This window comes from Cardiocondyla obscurior, linkage group LG03 (genome assembly GCF_019399895.1).
Source record: "Cardiocondyla obscurior isolate alpha-2009 linkage group LG03, Cobs3.1, whole genome shotgun sequence".
Classification (NCBI taxonomy): domain Eukaryota; kingdom Metazoa; phylum Arthropoda; class Insecta; order Hymenoptera; family Formicidae; genus Cardiocondyla; species Cardiocondyla obscurior.
This window is the reverse complement of record NC_091866.1, coordinates 1460294-1482270: the sequence shown is the minus strand read 5'-3', so window position 1 is coordinate 1482270 and position 21977 is coordinate 1460294. Positions and strand designations below refer to the sequence as shown.

The following is a 21977-nucleotide window of genomic DNA, read 5'->3' as shown; positions in this document are numbered from 1 at the left end:
TCAAGTAAAAAAACATTGTCCTTATCTCTGTTTAAACAACGCGACACGACATGTAATAGTTAATGAAACGATAGGAAAACGTAAACGAATGCAGCTATGTTAATTTTTTTTTTTTTTTTTTTATTACACAGCAACGTTTTAATGCTGTTTTCAAAATTTTTTTTGATACCGCCGTGATGCTGGGACAAGAATTTTAAGTGCTACCATTCACCTTTATCAACAAAAGAGGAGACAGTTCCTTATAGCGTCAAATGTCAGCTAATAATATCTGAATTTAAAGCGCTGCGAGAGTTTGCTCTCTCTCTTTCTGGTAGTCCGCTGACAGATTTTTTTTTTTTTTAATGACCGGTAGTACCGTTGCTTAACACGGGGGCCCGTACAACAACGTCAAGTGGCTCAAAGAATTTCTTCTGACGCGTTCTCGGCGTCGTCAAGCTCGCCTCTGCCTTATTTACGCAGGTAAGACAAAGTGCATAGTCAACACGAGGCGCGGCAAAAGAGCGGCTTGAAGTGCATTAAAATCCTGTTTAAGGCAAACAATCGCGCATGCAAGAGGTCCACGCGTGCATATTCCCTCTCTTTTATTCCTCAACCGTGATACGAGTCATTATAGCAATTACGTTAAGTCTCACTTGAAAGCGGGAAGATCAATATTTTTCACAAAGTTACAGAATAAAAAAATGTTCTTCGCATAGCGATCGTTTTCCATTAATACGCTTCTTTCTCACGACAACCGACTGTTGCATTTTACCCGAATAATCACCCTGCTCATTGTTTATAATTTACCACGTAAAGAAGCGAAACGCGAGTTATATTGACAGTCGTTTTCCATTTTCGTTCCGATTGCTATTCTAGGTATTAAAAAAATTTCCATTCACGATCGGGCAACTATACCCCCGTATACTTGCATCAGCGCGGCCCTGCAATTTCACACTGGAAAAAGTTTAATTACTCCCAGTGCCGGGGACATATCCCGGTGTAAACACACTGTCTGCGCGTGGTTGTACAAGCGAGAGACAGCTCCGCTCTCGACTAAATTCTTTCATGAAGGGAACGCAGCAAAGCCGAGACGTAATGTTCGCATTCACTTGGTCGCTGGATGTCGTTCCGTTTGCTCTCTCTTCCTCTCTTTAACTCCCTCCCTCTCTGCCCGCCTTCGTGCTTTCTTTTTTTTTTTTTTTTTTTTTTTATTTTATTTTATTCTCAGTCCGCGAGACGGAGTTTAAATTGGTCCGCTTTCCGCCGGCAATCAAAGTCTAATCAAACTTTAACGAGTATCACGAATGCTCCCTGGGTACCCGTCAAGCCGAGAATTCCAACTATCTCTGTCTTCCGCAGGACTGCGGATAACAGCGGATTTACGGCTCTTTTAAAAATTTCAACAGCACCGACGGTAGCCGGATTCAAGAAACGACACATCGGGATTAAACATGACAAGCTGTTCCTTTTCCTTCCCCCGCTTCGTCCGTTTTTCCCGTACGCGAACTAGTTGTTTCGCGCGTCTACACGCGTTTTATTGGCTCATTTTGTTCAATGACTCAATGACTTTCTCTTTCGACTTGGCGGTCTAATCAGTTTCGAACTCCTATCGCATATTAACTAAGCGGAAACGCTACCCTGGTTTTACTACCGACTGCTCCGGGTAGCAAGGAGCAATCTATCAATTTCTTATTAACAAACTTCGGTCGTTATGCCCGCGAGATGAAATTTTATGTATTTAATGCTATGTGTCTTAAACGTCTTTTTTCAACGAGCCTTTAAGAAGCGCCTCTCTTAGGTGCATATCCTCTCGCTCGATAATATTTGCATAATGGACTTTCGCAGGGAATTTATTCGCTTGCAATTTACGCAGGCACGCGATGGCTTTTGATAAATATACTGTCAAGACTAAATTTCAAATATACATTTTGTTTATACAAACAGTTAAAATCGAAATGCACACAACAATATTACGTGTAAACTGATCGTTCGATCTAACTAGATTTGTTTGCACGTGTAAAGTTTACAGCGATGTTTTTTGCGGAAAAAAGATCGTGTGTAATAAATCGCGCGTGTAAATTAAACAAAATACTGTTTTACAAAAAAAAGAAAAGTTATTTCTAGTGCCCGGAGTAAGGAATATTTGTACTTATACCTTTTCGTTTCTTTAATGTAATTTTGTATTTCACATCTACGTGAAAATAAGCCGTCTTGAAATCTCGGCTAATAATCCCAGATTTTACCACTTTCCGTTGCAGTGCGCAATATTTATGCGGAGCTACGTTAACTCAGGGTAAGACACGTAAAATGGAATTTGCTCAAACAGAAGCATTAATTTTCCAAACGAATAATACATAATGTATGCAGTTTCCTTTCGTGCGTCTAACGATCATAAAACTAATTTCAAGAACGCAAATTATTTTAATATACATATAACAATTAATATGCGTAAAGCAATTTTCAAAAGTGGCTAAATAAAAACTTTAATTAATCGATATAATAAAAACTGTTAATTTTACATCTAAATAAATTTGATGCTAATAATATTTGAAATATCTATTTTTAACATAAATTCTTTCAACTCTACACGTGTGTTAAAATAATTGCGAAGAAACGTATACTATCTCTTTTAAGTGTAACTGCAAACAATAAACTGCTGTTCGGCGAGAAAATAAAAACGCCTGAAAGGCGTGTAATTTGAACATGCAGCCTAGGAGCGATCTCGTTTACACCGTTTCATTTCTTTGAGATCCTGAATAGGCCGCGGTCTTCCAGCGCTAAACGAGCTTCAAAAGGCGCATCGTAGCCGTCTTTTCGTGTTTTTAACTGAGCTGCAAGCTCGTCGCTTCAGAAATTACCGCTCATTTGAGCTTTAGGTACCGCGGGCAATGTAATAGCAAAGTGCGGAACTTGTATTTGCGATGCTCGCCGTTATTAAGAAGACCGCTGCCGGAGCGACGTAAAACAACGTAAATATGATTGTTTTACACCGCGTAGATACATGCTGTAACATTTAACATTCAATCATAATTTTACTGAATTATTTTTCTACCGCATCGCATATCTAAATAAATCGAAACGCACCGTATTTTGCGTTAAAAGCGCTCGTTTGTAATAATTGATACAACATGATTTCCAGCTACAAAAAGAAAAGGAAAAAAAAAAAAATTAAATAAAATTACCGCGAATCGTTAGAGAATATGAGAAAACGCGGAGCCGACAGGAACGTAGCTTATGATGGCAACATATACCGGTTTATATTTTAAGGGCGACACGAGCTAGCGCGTGATAATCCAGAGAAAGGATGGACTCGCATGAACGTCGGAAGGGGTAGTTTTACGGGCATACGCGCGCGGTAGGGTGCGCATTAATTGATGTAATTATATCCTCCTTGCGGCGAGATACGCTCACTTCGTGCGCTCATATGCAAACGGGGGAGTTTACGCGTACGCGTGTACGCAGAAAATGGCGAGTCAGCAGAGTGTAGGTATTCGTGTATGCGCGACATATTGCACCGATGCGATAAGACATTTATGTACAGGGGTTGAGCTGTAATCGAGTCCTAATAGACACACTTTCGTTAATTATTGTTGTGCTTATTAAGCCGGGCGTTTGATATTGATGACGTTTAGTTTCTTGACGCTCGGCTATCGTGAAAAAAAAAAACGAGAGAAGAGAGATGCTATCTGCGTTCTATACTTTGAGCAAAATTATCGAATATGCAAATGCCTGTTTAAACACGAAGTAGTGCAATTGTTTTGTTGCTAACGCATAATTTGCCCGACGAAAATAAACGCGACATAAATATCATGTAATTGTAAATTATTCGAAATATTAAAAGAAGAGGAAACCATGCATACACGTGCAATACAGCTAGTTGGAGCACGCTCAGCTTTATAAATTACCATTACATTGTGATGCACACGTAAATCTTTGCAACGATTTATCAAATAATTCGGACTTCTTCTTTTTATTAATGCGTTATCGTGATATTTGATCTTAATTATAATTTTGTACCATTTAGATTTTGTGATTTACGCTTTATAATTACCCGTTACGTTAATTGAGCAATAAAAAAATATTAGAATGCAAGATTTTAATTAATAATGAACATTTTTACGTTGCACTCAGTTAGATCATGCCGTATGCATTTTAATTAATAAATATTGCAACGATCAACGCAAATAGCTGTACGTGCGAGAGATATTTTATTCAACATAACTTTTGGATGTCTTTTTAGATTTTTATAAATATAAACGTCTTTTGATAAAGCCTTAAAGATATCTTTCAGATACACGTGTTATCTAAAAAAAAAAAAAAAATACTATTGCATCGAACAGCAGACTTTTTCAACTCGAGCTCTAGAGTTCGAGCTACTTTGTAAGCAGCATTGTCACAAAAGAGATTTAGTTCTCGCAATCAGGTCACTTTCGAGATAGAGTTTTGCGATATATTGTGTATCAAGGCGGTGCGCCCGTTCAACGATCCCCTTTTCAGAATCAATCGCTGTGCGTACTCTTTGTTCGGTACGGTCACGAGTTTGTAATAGTAAAACATTGAACCGCTTTCTTTTTGGTACCTTCGCTCACCTAGATAAAAGGGAAGGCACGAGTTACAAAACGCAAAACGAGTACGCTCCGGCAAAGTTATTTAGGAGCCGGAAAACGTACAAAAATGCTCGCTGCGATTCTCAAATTCCATTCAATTTGCTGTGACGATCGACGAGTTGTGCGACACAATCCGCGTAATCGAAAAGTACAAAGAGGGCCAATCGTGCCTCTTAACCGTATCGCCGTTTCTTTTTTCCCCTTTCGCCGATACGATGCCGAGAAAGCGAGCGATGAAAGAAAAGTTACTTATAGCGCGTCCTGCTCTACGAACTGCTAGGTTCTATTCCGCGTAGGATGGAACGTACGATTCGGAAACGCGAGAGGGTGGGGTTGCGTTTACTAGCAGGGAATAGGAATATCTCTCCGGAGAGATCGATAGAAGTTCCAGTTGATCGAGCATTTTGCATCGACTGTCGCGGCAGGCAACACCGATGCATCGATGCTGAATCCGTTGTTGCTGGGCTTGGCAGCCATGGCGACCCTTTTGGCCCTGGCCGTTGCTGGAATCCTGGCGGCGCTCTACCGGAAGCACTCCACCGGCCGACCCGGAAGTCCAAAGCACGCTCCCATCGTATGCGAGCCGCCTAATGCAGGTGCAACCACCCCGGTGCACCCTCAGACCAAGCAGGCGGTCGATGACATCGATCCAGACATCATACCCAATGAGTATGGTGAGTTCATCAGCATTTCGATAAAAGAAGACTGCATGAATCGTGCCTCACGCGGGTATTTATTAATGGAAACTTTTTTTTTTTTTTGATAAGAAACTACATCACGTATGCATTGTCTTTTAACTTTATCGCTGAGTAACATATTTTATTAATAATCAAATATGTATGCGCGTAATATCGTTAGATTATTTTAACAGGATATCAAAGTATTACATCGAGATTCGATAATTAATTTATAATTTGTTAATGGTTGACTTTCTTTATAGATGACACGTAAAAATTTCAGTATGTTATTAATAATAATTAAATCAGTTTTTATATTAATTAATGGTAAGTGTGTTAAATTAAAAACAGTGTGTAAGCTATTATCGAATTAAAAAAAACCCGATATATCGTGGTCACGTATTCTTAAAAAAATGTATTATGCATATTCTAAATCCGCATGAATATTAATATAATAAAGTTCTCTTGTTTCATATCATTTTCGAAGTGTATAATAATAATAAATGCGTAATATTAGTTTTTTCCTTATAGCAAGAGAGAGTCTATGATACAAACTTTTCATTTAAATTCATTTCTACGCGATGTTACTTTTTCCATGAAAATACATTTCCATTTGCGATATTAATACCCGAACTACGTCGCGGCGGGAGAGCTGCGTGAATAATGATAATGTCAGGAAATGAAGTTGGATCGAGATACTTAAAAATCGAGAGATCCCTCGTAAATTTTGTCTTTCGTAATGAAAGTTTCATCGATCGAATAGCGTAAATTTTTGCACGGTCTCGTCATGCAGGTCTCATTTTTCTATTCATTAAAAAAAAAAAATATAAATATAAAAAAATCATTAATAAAATAATAATTAAATAAACGAAACGCAAAAGCCGCTAAAATTCGCCTAATTCTGTCCTCAAAAAAGCAGTCACAGTCCACTTCGCTACAAATATTATATAAAATTAAATTAATTTTATCAACCTTAAAATTAAATAATTTTGCGAAACCATCACGCCAGAAATATTATTAAATAAAAAAATATTAATATTTTAAAGGATTTAAATTTCACTTTTTTTTTCTTACAAGCTCATTTATCTTTGGGCAAAGTGCAGTCAAATTTTACTTAATACATCCGCATTACGAATCCGTCACAGTGAATCAATCGCATTGCAAAAGCTACATTAGATTTTCGCATTTGCAAGGGATAGAGCAAAAAGGGGAAAATGACTGTTCCTCTCTCCTGATTTAATCGACTAAGCGGCTTAGCTGTTCGGTCTCTGCATGGCTTCCGTAAATCTGTTCGCAGAAAGAAGACCCCTAACATATACCCCTGTCTACAAGACGCCGCCACAACGAAGAAAGAAAGATCGCGCCACCGACGAGGACGTCTCGCCGGAGAAAAGGCCGATCGTACAGCACGGTCTGGACCTGCCTCCGGATCCGATGTTGACCGACTGCCTGCCAACGCCTACCATAAATTATCCGCAAAATCACGTGTCTCAGCAAAGCGTTTACAATCATCCGCCTACGATGGCTGATTTCAAGCAGATGGCGATGGACGCCTACAATCAGCGTAACAACCAAAACGTGAGTGATTGCGATAAAATATTACATCTTTCTCGTTACTTCTTAACGTAAACCTGTAACCATTCCTGATTTAAAAAAGAATTTACTCTTTTTCTTTCTCGGTAAAGTAACGACAGTTGCAGTCCTTGCACAAAAAATGTAATTCTATTCAGTTCAGGAAGTGAGTTTAATACGATTGACGACATTTCAGCCTTTCGCAATGTTACAAATAGTGTTTATCTAATATTTCACTGAAAATCGAGATAGAATAATTTTAATTTTTTTTTCCGCGAAAATGAACGAACGAGGAAACGAGTAAATAAAAAATAAATCGCATGTTTGAGAGCATCAAATAAACGCTGCCTTTTTTACCTGACTTATTTTTCGTTGAAATATTGCGTCTAACTTCCGCGAAGCTAAATCAGAAAGACTGTTTTAAATATTAGAAGCTTGAAGCAGAGTGATGGGAAGTTAGTCAAGAGGAGGAATCGGTTGCTTCAATATGCGGCAGTCTCCCACTTTAACTTTTCCGGTTTAGCAGGGTCTTGAGTTATCTGCGCTTTCGTAAGTTTAATTACGTCGAAGTTTTCTCGATAATTTGACGAGGCCAGTCCCAATGTACGTAACTCGTTTTCGTATATTCGACCTCAACTATTCTTTATCAGCGATTGCTTTACATTTAAGTAGCTAAATTAATTTCGCCATATTAAATATGAGAAACAAAAACTTATTAGTTGAACAATAAATGGCTTGTCGATTTTTTTAAAATAATTAAAAAAAATAATGCACCATCTAATATAGTACGTTGAAGTTATTCACGGATAATCGCTATCGGATATTAATAACTTGAATAACCGAAAAAAGTAAACGCTTTTGCTTTCGCTCAACTTTATTAATTTATTTAAAATTTTATTTTATTAATTTTTTTATGTGACATTTGCGAAAGGACTGTATGTGGGATATTAAAGTCTTTTGACGATTACGCGTTTAATAGCGTTTTTTGTACGTCGAGTGAATGCACTGAACAATGTGTCGCGTATGCGTCTTTTTTTATTAATTAATGAAGTAGGCTGATAAGTATCGGACGCGGCTTCTGCTTTTAGGTATATTATAGCCTTCAGAGGACGAGCAAAGGGCTCTCGTCGATGCCGCAAAGGCCCGTTTCATCCTCAATCTCCGCGCAAGGCAAATTCCATCAACCTGAAGTGGTGACACGCTCGAATCGGATACAGGAGAGCTGTATATAAGTTCGGTGGGTTTCCCTGTGGGATCAACCTCGTGAGCTTCTAAGACGCCGTTGGCGATTATATTTACACGTGTAAATGTAACGAGCACGAGGCGGAGAGAGCGGCGTCACGCAAAGATCTGTGAATCCCCGAAATGCGAGCGCGAAGTCTGACGTGGTATCTTCCTATAGTTGGTACACGAGTTTCGAGCCACTCCGCGAAACACACTTAACGTTTACCGTACAAAACCCGTAGAGAGGCGCCTGGCGGTGTGTTTCGGATCGTATTGATGGGAACGCGGTCTCTCCTCGAGATAATTGCGTCACGCCGATGCCGCCGGGGACGGCGTTACATTTTCATATATAAATTTGCGGGGAGACGAGACGAGACGTGACGAGACATTAGCGAGTTAGAGAGATACCCGTACGTGTCCAGAAATATTTCTTTACTGCTATACTGAGGTAAAAAAAACGATATATCGTACAAAGAGTCTAACCCCCTAAAAGTAGTTAATGTCAATAACGAGGGAGATGAGGCTGGATCAAAAGCGGAGCTGAGGAAAATTTTAACGGCACTTTATACCTTATTCATATTCTCGGGTTTCCAAGTCGCGTACAAAAAAAAAACGACGTCTTCATATATTTCGGACTTCGGTATACTAATTCTTTTGGAATTTTTACAATCTATCGCAACTACTTCCCGAGTGGTTGTTCTTACAGCGGCTCTAACATAAACGCGATTACAAGTAACATCAAAGCTCATTTCTCCAGCCTTGCCCTCGAAATACTAACGATATTAATGTGATCGTATTCGAAGCTCATCACTGCTCATGTTTTTTCGTACGCAAAATTTTTATAACAACTCAGACAGAAAATTAATTCGTTCAAAAAGACTTCGCCGAACACAAGAGGATCTCTTAAGGAGCGACGTCTTCGTTCCCGATCACTGACGCGGCACACGAACGTGGATTTTACTGTTTATATGGAACTAGTTTTTGTACAAAGATCTATTGTAAATAGACACAAGCCTGGCCCTAGAATTATAGTCACTAATGTCCGAATTTCATCCGTTACATGTTAAGTCGAGAGGTGTCCGATCGCGTAAGATAAAACTCGATGGCATACGAATACGAATAAAGAGAATACGTTTCATCTGTTTTACACAAATAAAGTCATTTTTTTTTTAGTCTCTCCTTGCTTGACCATACTCCACTCCATTAAAAACGTCAAAGAACACGTGGCGCGAGAAGGCAAAATTCTTGCGGTACGTGAGACGAATTTATCTTTGCGCAACATACGTACACACGTTCATACATACATATATACATACTTGTTACGCCTCCATTACACTCCGTGCTCTCCAGTTCGAACGTGAAAGAAATTTCTTCACGCCCGAATGCAACAGCGTGGGTGTACATACATGCCGCACAATACGTAGTTCATACGAAGCATAACGCTTTATTGCCTGATGCGTATCTCGAGTTCCCACATTTAACGACATAAAGTTTCAATTATTTTACCGCGTTATTGAAAATCCTTATTTTTGAACAACAATAAAATAGAATTAATCGCGAATACTCTCGCGCCTAGCGCTACCACTTTTGAGCCGCGCGTGAACATAAGAATTGCATAAAATATCGTTTTATTTAATATCCATCCTCGGCTTTTTCGCAGGTAAGTACATTTATCGCACTTAAAACGCATTGATGGACGCGAGCACGAATAATTACGTAAGATAGCGGGCTTTAATGACAGCGTAAAATGCAAACGTTTAACGCCAGTCTCGGTATGCCGAGGCGCGTCTCGACATCGCAATATGGGGGAGAAACGATATATATTTCGCAAAAAGAAAATTGCCACGGGCGAGACGTATCGTGCCATTTCCTCGAGATAAACGCGCCGTGCGAAATGGCTGAAGTGCTTTAAGGAAAACAGATCGTCGCGCCTCTCCATTAGCTTCGAAGAGAGCTGCAAAAGCGTCCTGACAGCTAGGCGAGCATCCTATTGGACGAAGAACAGTAATTCGAGCATTTCGGAGGAATACGGGGACGCGCTACAGTGTTTGCATACATTGTGCATTCTCGGTCTTGCTAACAAGGACTAACCCAGGTTGCCTGGAGTAACCTATTATTCTATGTGCCATCCGTGTCTCCAGGGCTGTTACGACGACCTATTCCGCTCCTAACGCCGTCGTAGCTATCCACCCCCCCATCAGGCTGTCACCCATTCCAGCTGCGAATTGCAAGACATAATTACGATTCACCCAGGCATCATAATCGAATGATATCGCGATACGTGCAGATGGAACGGTCAATGATCGCACGTCGTACCTCCCGCTATTCACTCCGCTAATGCCACCGATTGAATCACAGCCTACATTACCTCCTTACAATAACACAATGTGGAACAGATATAGGTTTCATTTTGATATTTCTGCTTCTATAAAATGTATCAATCTTGTCTCAACATAATATCAGCTTACTATCCGGCGAAATAACTTGTCGAGATGGATATCAGTTTCATTTTCCAGACCAAAAAAAGAACATCATCTATCTTTTAACTCGTTTCTTTTTTTTTTTTCTTTTTACAATCGACTTTTATAATTCAACGTCTTTGCTAGTTTGTAAAATGTCATTTGTCCAATATTGCGAAGGCAAAATGTCAAATGCTTTACGCGCACTTTTAATAGAAACTACTGACAGTAAATTGCTCGTCACTTCTGCAGGAGAAAAAGGTGTCGCGCTACGATACGGTAAGTTTGAAAAGTAATCGAGTCGCGAGGCAGTACGCTCAATTAGCCACAAAAATCATTTCCGGTGGTAAGTCCGGCGGTACGATAATCCGGCGAAATGATTCTGCGGGTACTTAGTCGACTCCATTTTCTCGTTACTGAAGATTCTATTGGTTGATTAAAAAAAAAAAGAAAAAGTATATAGAAAAAAAGTACACGCTGCAAAAATATGCGAAGTGTACAGAGGTTTATTGACAGAGAATCAACGAGATAAAATTAATTCGGCTATTTATTTTTCTACTAAGTTAGAAAAATTCGAGAGAGAAAATAGCACACGTTAATAAATGACTTTTATCTGATAAATTAAAGCTTATTGAAAATTTAATCTTTCGATTTTAACTTTATATTTCAAGACATTCGCTTATTAAATTAATATAATGAAAGTTCACTGATGACAAGTAATTAAAAAAAAAAAAAAATCTGATAGTAGATTATTTTATTATCTGCGTTAATATATAACATGAAAAAGAAATTAAGTTTTTAATTGTTTCCCTTTTAAGTTATATTTTAAACACAAGATGGATTAATCATTATTATTTATGCACATTTTAACGTAATTGATGTAATTCGCATTTATACCATATACATGTCATTATATATTCATGTACTAATTAATGAGTTCGTGCGATAGCATTGTGAAACCAGAACTCTACTTAGTATATCGCATAACTATATTCATCAAATCAATAAATCTTATTTTAGACTTCATATTTTAATAAGCCAGACAGAACGATTTACTCTCTATTACATTTCAATTATTTCTTAGCGATATATTATTTCGCTTTTAATTGTAATTAATATTATTAGACATATACATTTTGTTATATTTTTTGTAATTCAATGAGAAAGTTTAAAAATAGAAATATTAAATAAAAACGAAATAACTAATTTTTTTTTTAATGAAATATGGAGTGAAATTGCTTTGAAGACTCGGAAAACTCAGCAGTTCTCTGACACAGACTTAGCTTTGTTGCTGGTGACACTATTCGTCAAGCTAATGATATACACTCAGCAAATGCGATAAAATTATGGTTAGGACTTAATATAGCTTTGTGTTAATGTTCTCTAACGAACGCGAAGGTAATTTTGTGTTAATTTTAAGATGCAAAATTTAATCCTTGAAAAAGAAATAGACGCAGAAAGAATAATCATCAGTAAATGAATGTGTATACGTAACATACGAGTGGATTGTGAATCATATAGAGCTCCCGATTTTCCTTCTCTTCCTTTCGTGTGCATATGCTTTGAGCAATTTATGTATAGAATTCATTTTTCTTTAGTAAAAATTTAATTGGACGACATGTGTACTTTTATATAACTTTTTAATATTCAACATTGTCAATCTTTGCATAAAAACAAGAGACAGGGCGTGAGAGGGAAAAAGAGAGAGAAAGAGAGAGACATTTAAATTGGATTTCTGTCGAAAAAATAATATTTGTTTGAAATGAAATAAAGATCCATTTTCAATTCGTACTTTTTATAACTTAATTAGTGAAAGTTCCTACATTTTTCAATTTTTTTCAATAATTGATATCTCGATACTTTTCAAGAGCAAGGGACGATTTTAAATTAATTAAAGAATTATCGGATAAAAATAGATTTGAAAAAAAAACATCTAACTTCCTATACTGCAAATCTTTACAATGTATGAGGATTAAAATTAAGGGGCGAATGTTTTGTGAAGTAATATTGACTTGACCGCAATAACGCAGTCATAGTCTCTTATATTATTCATCGGCTGTCTGTGCCGCAATCATTAACAAAGCTAATCGTTGGAGTTCGATTTCCGGGGCGCCATGTAAATAATTATAGATTGAACGCGAGTAAAGTAGCATGCAGCCATAGTTTCGCTGCAGCTTTAAATGTTTAAAAGAGATGATATCGATCGCCGTAAATGCGGCAAGAGATATCTATGTAACGATTCTTCATTATATTCATAAACAAATCAACCACTTTCATTCGCTAATCTTTATTGACACATTTACAATATAATTTTTCAGTCCGGCTCTCTTTTTTTCCTCGTCCCCCCTCTCTCTCTCTCTCTCTTCTCCAGTTTAATTGCATTGACTGTCCTTTTAACGTGTCACTTAATATTATTTCTTGAAATTACGAAAGGATCGTTAAAAATAAACAACGACGATGGCAGGCGCGAGCTTTTCATTTATATATATTAGTACGTTACGTATCGACCATTTTCTCAGGGATATTAATAAATTAAAATATATATTTAAAAATGTTGGGAATGCCGTTGATTTATTAAATCCTGTCCCGCACTCTGTCTCTCACTCACAATGTTATTAAATCTGTCGTAATCAAGTATTTCAAGCATAAACAGATATCATTGCGAAGATATATCGAGAAACATAACTCTAATCCTATAGAACGTTATTGCTCCCTTGATTCTCAGAGCAGTAAATTTCTCGAAGTATTCTTGGCAGTCGGCCTGACTCGGCTTTAAGGGGCATAACTCCGTGGCCTGGATTTAAAGCCGCGATATCCCCTCTCGCAACCGACATTGCGTACACAACGATGGTCAATCGACGAAACGCAACCTTGCCGGTAGACTCGCATCGATTACAAGTTATCGCAATCCTGAATTTCTTTCGCCGAAGAAGCTGTTTTTATAAGGAGGAGTAAAGTTAAAGACGATATTCGTAGCACGAAATGCATCTCGTCTCGATGGAACGTAGCTTCTCGCAGACGAGATTTCGTTTTCCTTATTTTTTTTTTTTTTCCTGTTTTTCTTTTTTACGAGTGCGGACGATCATTTTTTACGATCTATCTTACCACCGTCGTTGTCCAGAACTCATCCTAGATGTAGTACCGGCACTTGAGCGGTCCGTGATCTCTTTTTCTTCCGCCGCATCGTCCGTCCCCGGCGAGAGCGGAAAGCGGCGGCCGAAGTTGCGGTAAACTGGGTAGCAACGCGGGAAGAATCGTCCGTGGGGGAACTAACGTCGGAAAATCCCAAGCGGCAAAAATGTCATGCGAGCCAAGATGCGGAAGAGAGGAAGAGTCGCTTGTGGGTTCAAGAACGAAAAAACCCCAGGCCACATCGCGCCGGCACGACGTTGGTAAAGAAAGTTTAGATTGAAGTTTCCGCGCGAACGAAAAGTTAAGCACTGTCATTCGCATCGTAGCAATCTGCGGTAACAACGGACGAGGCGAACGTCGTTTCGCGGCCGTAATCCACCATGTATATGTAGAGCATGCACACACTGGGTTCTATATACCCTTAAGCGACCCGTCGCCGCCTGCTCGATACGGATTTACATTTTGTCAAGTGCTACGCTGCGGCGTGACGAGATAGTAAATGAAGCGAGGATAAATTTCGTTGGTAACGTCAAAGTACAGAACTTTCGCTGTCTCCGAATACTTCATCTCCTTTTCTTTTACCTTAGACGCGGATGATGATTTCCCGGGGTCTCGAGCCAACAAGGTTCCTCGCGAAAAGCGATACGTTTGAAAAAAATCACGTCGAAGATTCTCCAATATTCCGTGTCCCTCAAATAATTAACTGTTAGCGTTAGTACGATTATCTACGAGATATAATTAATTTTTTTTAAATCTCTCCGCTTTTATATCGGTATTAACCACCTTTTTTAAAATATTACGATGTTCGAATATATATATTATATATTTCTTTTTTGTAAGTAAAATATGGTTCCAGAAAACGAATCACGTAGCACACAATTTCGTTACTTGTTCGTACTGATCGATATATTTTCTTACTGATCAGAACAGAAAGTCCCTTCTTCATTTTGGCAAATTACGTGACGGGACTGAGGATCGTCCTTGAAATTGAAATCGATCGCAGATCTTCAGTCCATAAATACAAGACGCGGTTATAAACGGCTCACTGTGTCACGGCATGCGCATGGAGTTCCACGTAATTGTTCTACCGCGAAGACTTATATCAGTTCCGACTATTATTCTATACCTATTTCTGTTTCCACTGAACAGAGGGAAAACTTGGGCACGCGACCGCGTTTAAAATACGCCGACTTGTCCGCGTCGATTAGCGTTACGTTCACCTGTCGATCGAAATTACCACCCTCTCGATATGCATGACGATTTCGAAGAAGCGCACTATCGACCACGTATAAATAACGCGAGAGTGACCATGAAATTAAAGCTACATGGTTAACGCACGATGTTAATTCACGTCATCTGTGCCATTTCACGGTTAATCGTTACTGCGAACTCGTATACGTATTTGAAGCTCGATCGCGAAGTTAGTTAGCGCCTGGCGTTGGTTTAAGCAAACCGCAAGTGATTAAAGAGGCTACATTCAAGTAATTTGTATGCATTGAGTTAAATAATTTATACCGCCGGCTATAATGGATCGCGCCGAAATGCTGCGCGCGAGAGGTGGGCTGTTGCTTGATTACGGCGCGGCCGATGCATCTCATCACGGGGGCTATATATGTTCAAAAGGGAATCCGTCCAGAAAATCATCTAAACCAAAATAAAGTCCGGCGTTGGGTGCTCTCTTTAAAATCACCTGTTATCTACGTAAACGACGCATCCGCCGGTTTTTATTGTGACGGCAGAGGATTAAATTCTGCGCGGCAATTAAAGATTGATGTGAAATGACCACGATACGCGCGAGAAAGCGACGTTTTTCCGCAATATCGCAGACCCAACTTTCACACATGATGCTAAGACCAAATAAAACTTCTCCTCGCGCAACAGTTACGCAAAAAAAAAAAAAAAAAAAAAAAAAAATAGTGCCGTGACACGAAAGAAATACGATATTGTATCGCGATAAATTCAACTCAACACAAACAGGTGCTTTTTTTTACTTTAAATTGTATTTCTTTCGTGGACCTGCGAGTTTTGCCAAACGCTGTCACTAAAGCTCGCGATTTGCAATAATACTTTTACGAAAGTGCGACGATATTAGATTTATTGACTACATTTATTTTTTCTCTTACGTTAAATTCATGGCGACGATTTAATGCCGCGTCATGGAACAGACGGCCGACTCGCAAGATTGAACGCGATGTCCTCTCAGGTGTTCTTTTCTGATCACTTTCTGGGTCGACTATCGCAGAGTGTGTTACGCGGGATCAGCGGCAAAATTGCTTCGAATCAATCTTGAAAATTGGATCGAAAACAACCGCGGTGCCGGCGCAGTCCGCATAAAATCACCGGAGCCTCGTTGCATATTTATATCTCCGAGCTATTTAAATGCGAGGAAATGCACGACGAATGTCGACCTTTTCCGTCGAATGGTAACGCCACGGCAGTCGGGAATCGAGGATGTGTACCGCCTCCTTCGCGTAGCGACGGAAATCCGCGTAAAAAAAAAAAAAAAAAAAAAAAACGAGGGGGAAAGAAACGCTTGAAAAAGAATGAGACGAGAGTGGAAAAGTCCCGCGAAAATTCAACGAACTTTCGCGTGACGAGGCATAAAGAGAGAGTGGAAAGCGATACGAACTTTCGAAGCGCTTCACTCCGAAGCGAAGTTGAAGTGACGCTCGATGGAGGAGCCGAGTCGCGGAGGGGCGAAATACGAAGTATACTTGCCAAAGGATGTCGGAGAGAATTTTATTGCTTGTCGACATTGTGTTGCCACGGCGTAGGGATGTAATCGCCGCGGGCATAAATTTTAATAATTGCCCCCGCGTCGCGGAGCGAAATCGCGACGAGTATAAAAGACGGTCACGCACGCGTCAAGATTCGGTAGCGGATAAAATACGACAGATTTACGGAGGTTAGATAAAAGACAGAGATGACGTTATCCGTGAAATTTGTAACGCGTGGTCTACTCATTTCGGCAAGCTCATTAAAGGCCACTTTTTTATCCCGGATGTACTAACGAAGTGTTAATTTTTCCACGTAGCGGACGGACTCGTCGCGCCGCGCCGCTGCACGTAAACGAGAGGTAAAGGTGTCGGAATGACGAACGACTGAAATTAGAACGTCTGTCGACGCTTCGAACGAGTGTCTTTGAAAGAACAATTTTCCAAGAGCACGGTGTTGTTACGTCACTGCACGCGGGGTAGTAAATAGCATTAGCAAGTCAACTAGCGCTTTGCTCCCCGAGCACTTACTTCTTGAGATTCCAGTTAATTTATACAAGTGGCGCGCCGTGCAATGCAGTTACATAGTTACGGGGGTTACAGTTAGTTTTAGTTTCAGTCTAACTGTCGTCTTAGGCGGGAAGAAAAGAGGTGACGAGATAAAGATCGGAGAGAGCGGCTCAAAAAGAGAGAGCCGCACCAAGTATGGAAAAGCTCAAGTGTCAAAGACAGACGGAAGCCTATTATTTAAAATCATCAATTCCGCCGACGAGACAAGTAACAAAGATATAAACCGTTTCGTCACTATTTTATTACTCTCCGGTATCTTCGAGATTGTTTAATACGTTAACACGTCGATTGCTAGCCACGAAAATATTCGTAGTTTCCAAATTATGCTCTGGCACTGCCCAGAAATATTTTTATTACGTACATCGAGAAAATGTCGCTTGCATTTTTGATAAAAATTCTTTTTACACGTGTGTCACCGCAATAATTGTAAAATAATTATTTTAATAAAAGAAATGGTCGTCTTGGCTGCGAATGTACTAACAAATGTCTAACGAGTCTAGAAGGTAAATCAGGTGTTTTCGGAAGCGCGTTGTGACTTCGGTTTGACCGTACGTGTGATGACAAGATATGCGATATATAGCAGCAGTCGCGGCAGATACACGCGTATTGAAACACATAAATTTCGGAAAGTAATATCTAAATCGGTTAGTGGAAACCGTCCGATACGACGAGATATCCAGAACCCGGGCTTTATTTCATTTTTCAAAGCCGATAGGATCAAAATGCCCCCAACATATCACACAGCGTCGTAAACATCGCGTCAGCGTTTCAATCAAATTGTCGCAATAGGTGGAACAAAAAAGAAAAAAAAAAAAAAAGCAAAACTCGATCTCGCCTGACGTGGGAGGATTCGAACATCGCAGTTATCGAGATGTCCTAATGCGTTTATCTATCGCAAGCCGAGAGGAAGCCAACCCTGAATTTAGGGTTCGATCGAAACCCTGCAAACGACAAGGGAACGTCCACCGTTATCAAACGCAGAAATTTTTTCTTTTTTTTTTTCTAAGGATTAAGCAAAATAGTTTAGAAAACTCGAGTTACTTAAAATCGAAGGTCCGGCCATCAATTCTCTCGACTGATAGTTTTGATAACGACGTCACACTGGCGCTGTTAAAACGCCCGCAGAAAATTCACAAGCTCTCTTCGTGAAGCAGATCGTATCGTCTTCAGATATATTCAAAGCAATGTTCCAGCTATATCGCGTTTTAATGTCGCTGCAGTTTTCATCTAGCTGGTAAATCACGGCGCGATATAAAATCCGTTTTGTCGTACTTTGAATGTCCCTTTGCACATTTCCTGCCGCCGGTCGTCCCGTACAATGCTCTATCGTATTTCTCCCCGGGTGCACTTTCTCCCGTATCTTTTGAACAACGAAACGCTACCCTACGAGCTAGCATTTGAATATTTTTCATAGCCACAGATTTTCGTTGAGATTTCAGAAATAATTTAACACCCGCGCATTGGATTGCACGCGACCGGGGATTATTATGCAAAAAGAAAGTAAGAGAGACGAAGGTATAGATAGCACGAATCAAGCCGCGCTGGACGAAACTGCCTTTTGTAAAATTACAATAGAGCTGCCGGCCACGAAGGAGCAGCTACTCATTCGAATCGTAACCGTGAATTACCCGCCGTGTCATTATTGATTTTCGAGAACGTCTTTATTCCAATTTAATGTCTTCTACAAACTTAGTCTGGCCTATAATATCGTGAGCAATTTTCAGGATAACTATCGTAAGACTGACTGTGAAACGTTTTACGGTCATTTTACATTCAAGAAAGAAAAAAAATTATTGCATCGGCTAATATATTGGATGTAATAATCTCCTGTCAAAACTGTAGATCTACTTGTGAAACTGATAAATGTAAAAATGTACATCTTTGTGAAAAATGTAGACGTTAATTGTGCAGAGGTGATATGTAATATTTATGTGCAAGCTACACATATGTTATGAGATTATTTAATCTAAGATATTACAGCTAACGAAAAGTTGTTTAATAAATGATATCGTCGACGTATTATTAATTACACATTGGAGAATTAAATTACGGCGAACTCATTTAATTATACACAGCATCGTGGCATATTATGATTTAATTATTTCGATTGCTCCCGGCATTGCTAACATTTCAGCAGCTGCAAAAGTTGGAGATGCATGTCTAATACATTAATTATTAAATTAGTTTAATGTGCCGAGATGAAAGTATACAGTCGAAATATTGAAATAATATAAAGAAAACAATGCACTAACATATACCTCAAAATTACTTATATTAATTAATAAGCTTGCGGTTTTACTTGATGAGTTCCGCTACGCTCGTACTATTTCCATTTTCGCAATAAAAATAGTTCTCATTTTTTTGTGCAAGAGAGTGAAAGAGAGAGAGAAAGATAACGCTGATGCAGAAAGGGCAAGTGAAATTAAAGAAAGTGGCAAACGCGAAAAGAAGTAACGAGAATTGGAAGAGAAAGAAAAAAGCGAAGCAACACCACGGAAGTCGAACGGAGCGCGTGGAGAAAAAGGTAAGCGAAGTAGAGGGTCGGCCAGCAGTTACCGTGAAAAGTAATCGGAATCCCCTGATGAAGTTTACGCTTGTAACTATAAAGTTGAGTGGCTTGCTCGTCTATTAGCGATCGGATTAGCCTGCGAGAGGCGAAGCGAGGCACCCCCGGGGAGGAAAAGAAAATTAATTTCTTATTCGCCGCGCAATGTCACATCGCCGTTATTCGCTATTTTAATAACAACTAAAAGCAACGTAGCGAGATGAGGAAAAAGAACGAGCGAGGACGATAAGAATCCTTAAGCGGCGTGCATATCTCTACGGCATATTTTTCAAGAGAAAAAGAAGCACTCCGTCCCAGCTGCGAAAGAAATAATTGTTAGCGAAATACACGTAACTATGCGCCATCGATCTACTCCTACCTCGTTCAGAATCAAAGAGCGTGAGAAGCATAGGACAGGCAACAAGAATACGATAGGGAATTCCTTTTCCAAAATTCATTATGCAAGCTCCGAAGGAAGTCAGCCCCCGCGTGGAGTGGTCGCTGGGTTTTATTCCTTTCGTGAGTTTGTTTAAAGTTCCAATTCGTTTTCTGCATTGAGAGTAACGCGAGTGTATGTTTGCGCGTGTGTGTACGCGCTCACCCAAAGGTATGCCATCTTCCGTGATGTCTATGTAAAAAGGGCGAAGGCGAGAGGAAAAACGTGCGCATTCATAGAAATATTTAAACAGTTTTACACTCGCGGACATTTTACGAGATATCGTGAAGTAAAGTTTAAAACTGACTTTTTTTTTTTTTTTTTGACGACGTATATTGCGGACTGACGCAACGAATGATATTTTTCAGAGATTAATCCTCGAAAGCCACGCGAGATGATGCATTTTTATGGACGAATGTCTGCGGGAAAACACTTTCGCGGCTCGAAGTAAACAAACGTACGCTCGCATCCGGCTTTTCCTATGTGGCGATCTGGATTTAAATCGCAGAAACTATATTTCTAAAAAGCACGTTGCTGTTACTTCTACGAGCCGGAAATGCCTATAAAATATGGATAAAACGGAGAGAATCCGCTCGGAAAACACGCACATTTCCCAACGTATTCTTTCCCGATACAATTTTGGGCGAGCGCAACCGCTTATCTCGCTGGGTTTTCAAAAATTATTGTATTTGCATTTTATTTATTTCTACGTGAGCATTGACTGCAAAAACTTTTTTGGCAAAAAAAAAGCGTTTTGAATGAACGTACTGAGATGTTACAAATATGTACTGTGCATAAATTGCAAACCGTATCGTGCCTGTATTGTACATTGTGATAGAAAAAAAGGATACAACACGAAGTAATAAAAATCGCTGTTTGACCAGACACACATCTATACGTAATTATAAAATGCACATTAAATCAGATAATCATCATTAAATTTTAATAATGTTAAATACCTTGTTTTCGCTGCTGTATAAGTAATCTAAAAAATAATTCCTCTTTATCAAACATATCATTTTCGGCAAATAAATTCCTATCGTGAAAATTTTAGACTTATAAAAAGCAATGGTTTTTAATTCTTCATGTGAAATATAATATATAAAATTTAATCTATATTTAAATCCAACCAATTCAATAACCAATAGCTGGTATGTAGATGTATTAAATTTATAAAGATTATTATTTCATTTACAGTTAAGTGAATACAAACATTGAAAGTTTTTTAACACGTTAAGTTTTTTTAATAAAATCTCATATCGCTAGCAAATCGTTTATTTAAATATTTCCTCGAAACCCATTAACTATTTTTTTTTTTTTCTATGAAATGCATTTTGCAATTAATTACAGAGATTTAGTCCTACGCCGTCAGATATTGAATCCAGGGTATTACGTCGATTAGCCTCAATTGAAGATAAATTACAATTGACCTCTGAACTGTTATAGAGCTTTCTGAATATTGGATCAAAACCCTATTACGCATATCGAACGATGTACATATTGCTATTAATATTACTAAGGAATTGTCAAACGCACAAAATAAATTTCGTTCATATTTAAATAATTAACGTAGGATTTTCGTGTCGTACAGAAAAAAAAAAAATTAATAAAATTAACGGTAGTATATTAATATATTTTATATACCTCGCTATAGTCGTAAAAGTTACAACGTTACCTTCCTATTCATACGGTCAACCAGAAATTGTATATCTCTCTGTCCTATTTCCGATAATACTGTGCTTACACATTAAACGGGACGTAATCGTAATAACGTATGTGAAACATATTTCCCTCCAATATGAAACGGGAAATTCAAATATCTATGAATGTTAGTAATTAAGTTTTTACAACATATAAATCGGATCACACGTAAATCCGATATTGTGCAATAATTTTTCGCAAGAAACCATATATCACATTGGAACTAAATATTCCCAACAAAAACTGTGAGTTATTCGAAAATATTTTATTTTTCGCGCATAACCATGCAAAAACGCGACAGTTTATAAAATAACTGTGCGGTAAATTATTTTTTATAACTTGCATTAGTATAAAGATTTTG

The 21977-nt window shown here is 38.7% G+C and overlaps 1 protein-coding gene and 1 long non-coding RNA gene across 2 annotated transcripts in view; one reads left to right on the top strand and one right to left on the bottom strand.

The window, feature by feature from the left end:
* The window catches only part of LOC139101358 (neural cell adhesion molecule 2), a 92032-nt gene extending 81418 nt beyond the window's left edge, over positions 1–10614 (top strand). The window contains exons 10-12 of the mRNA XM_070654430.1: positions 5012–5260; positions 6561–6841; positions 7924–10614. Coding sequence (XP_070510531.1) covers positions 5012–5260; positions 6561–6841; positions 7924–8067 — 674 coding nt within the window. The 3' untranslated portion in view covers positions 8068–10614. The remainder of the gene's footprint in view (positions 1–5011; positions 5261–6560; positions 6842–7923) is intronic.
* Positions 1–21977, bottom strand: part of LOC139101359 (uncharacterized) — a 203011-nt gene that overhangs the window by 110295 nt on the left and 70739 nt on the right. The gene's annotated exons all lie outside the window — the stretch shown is intronic.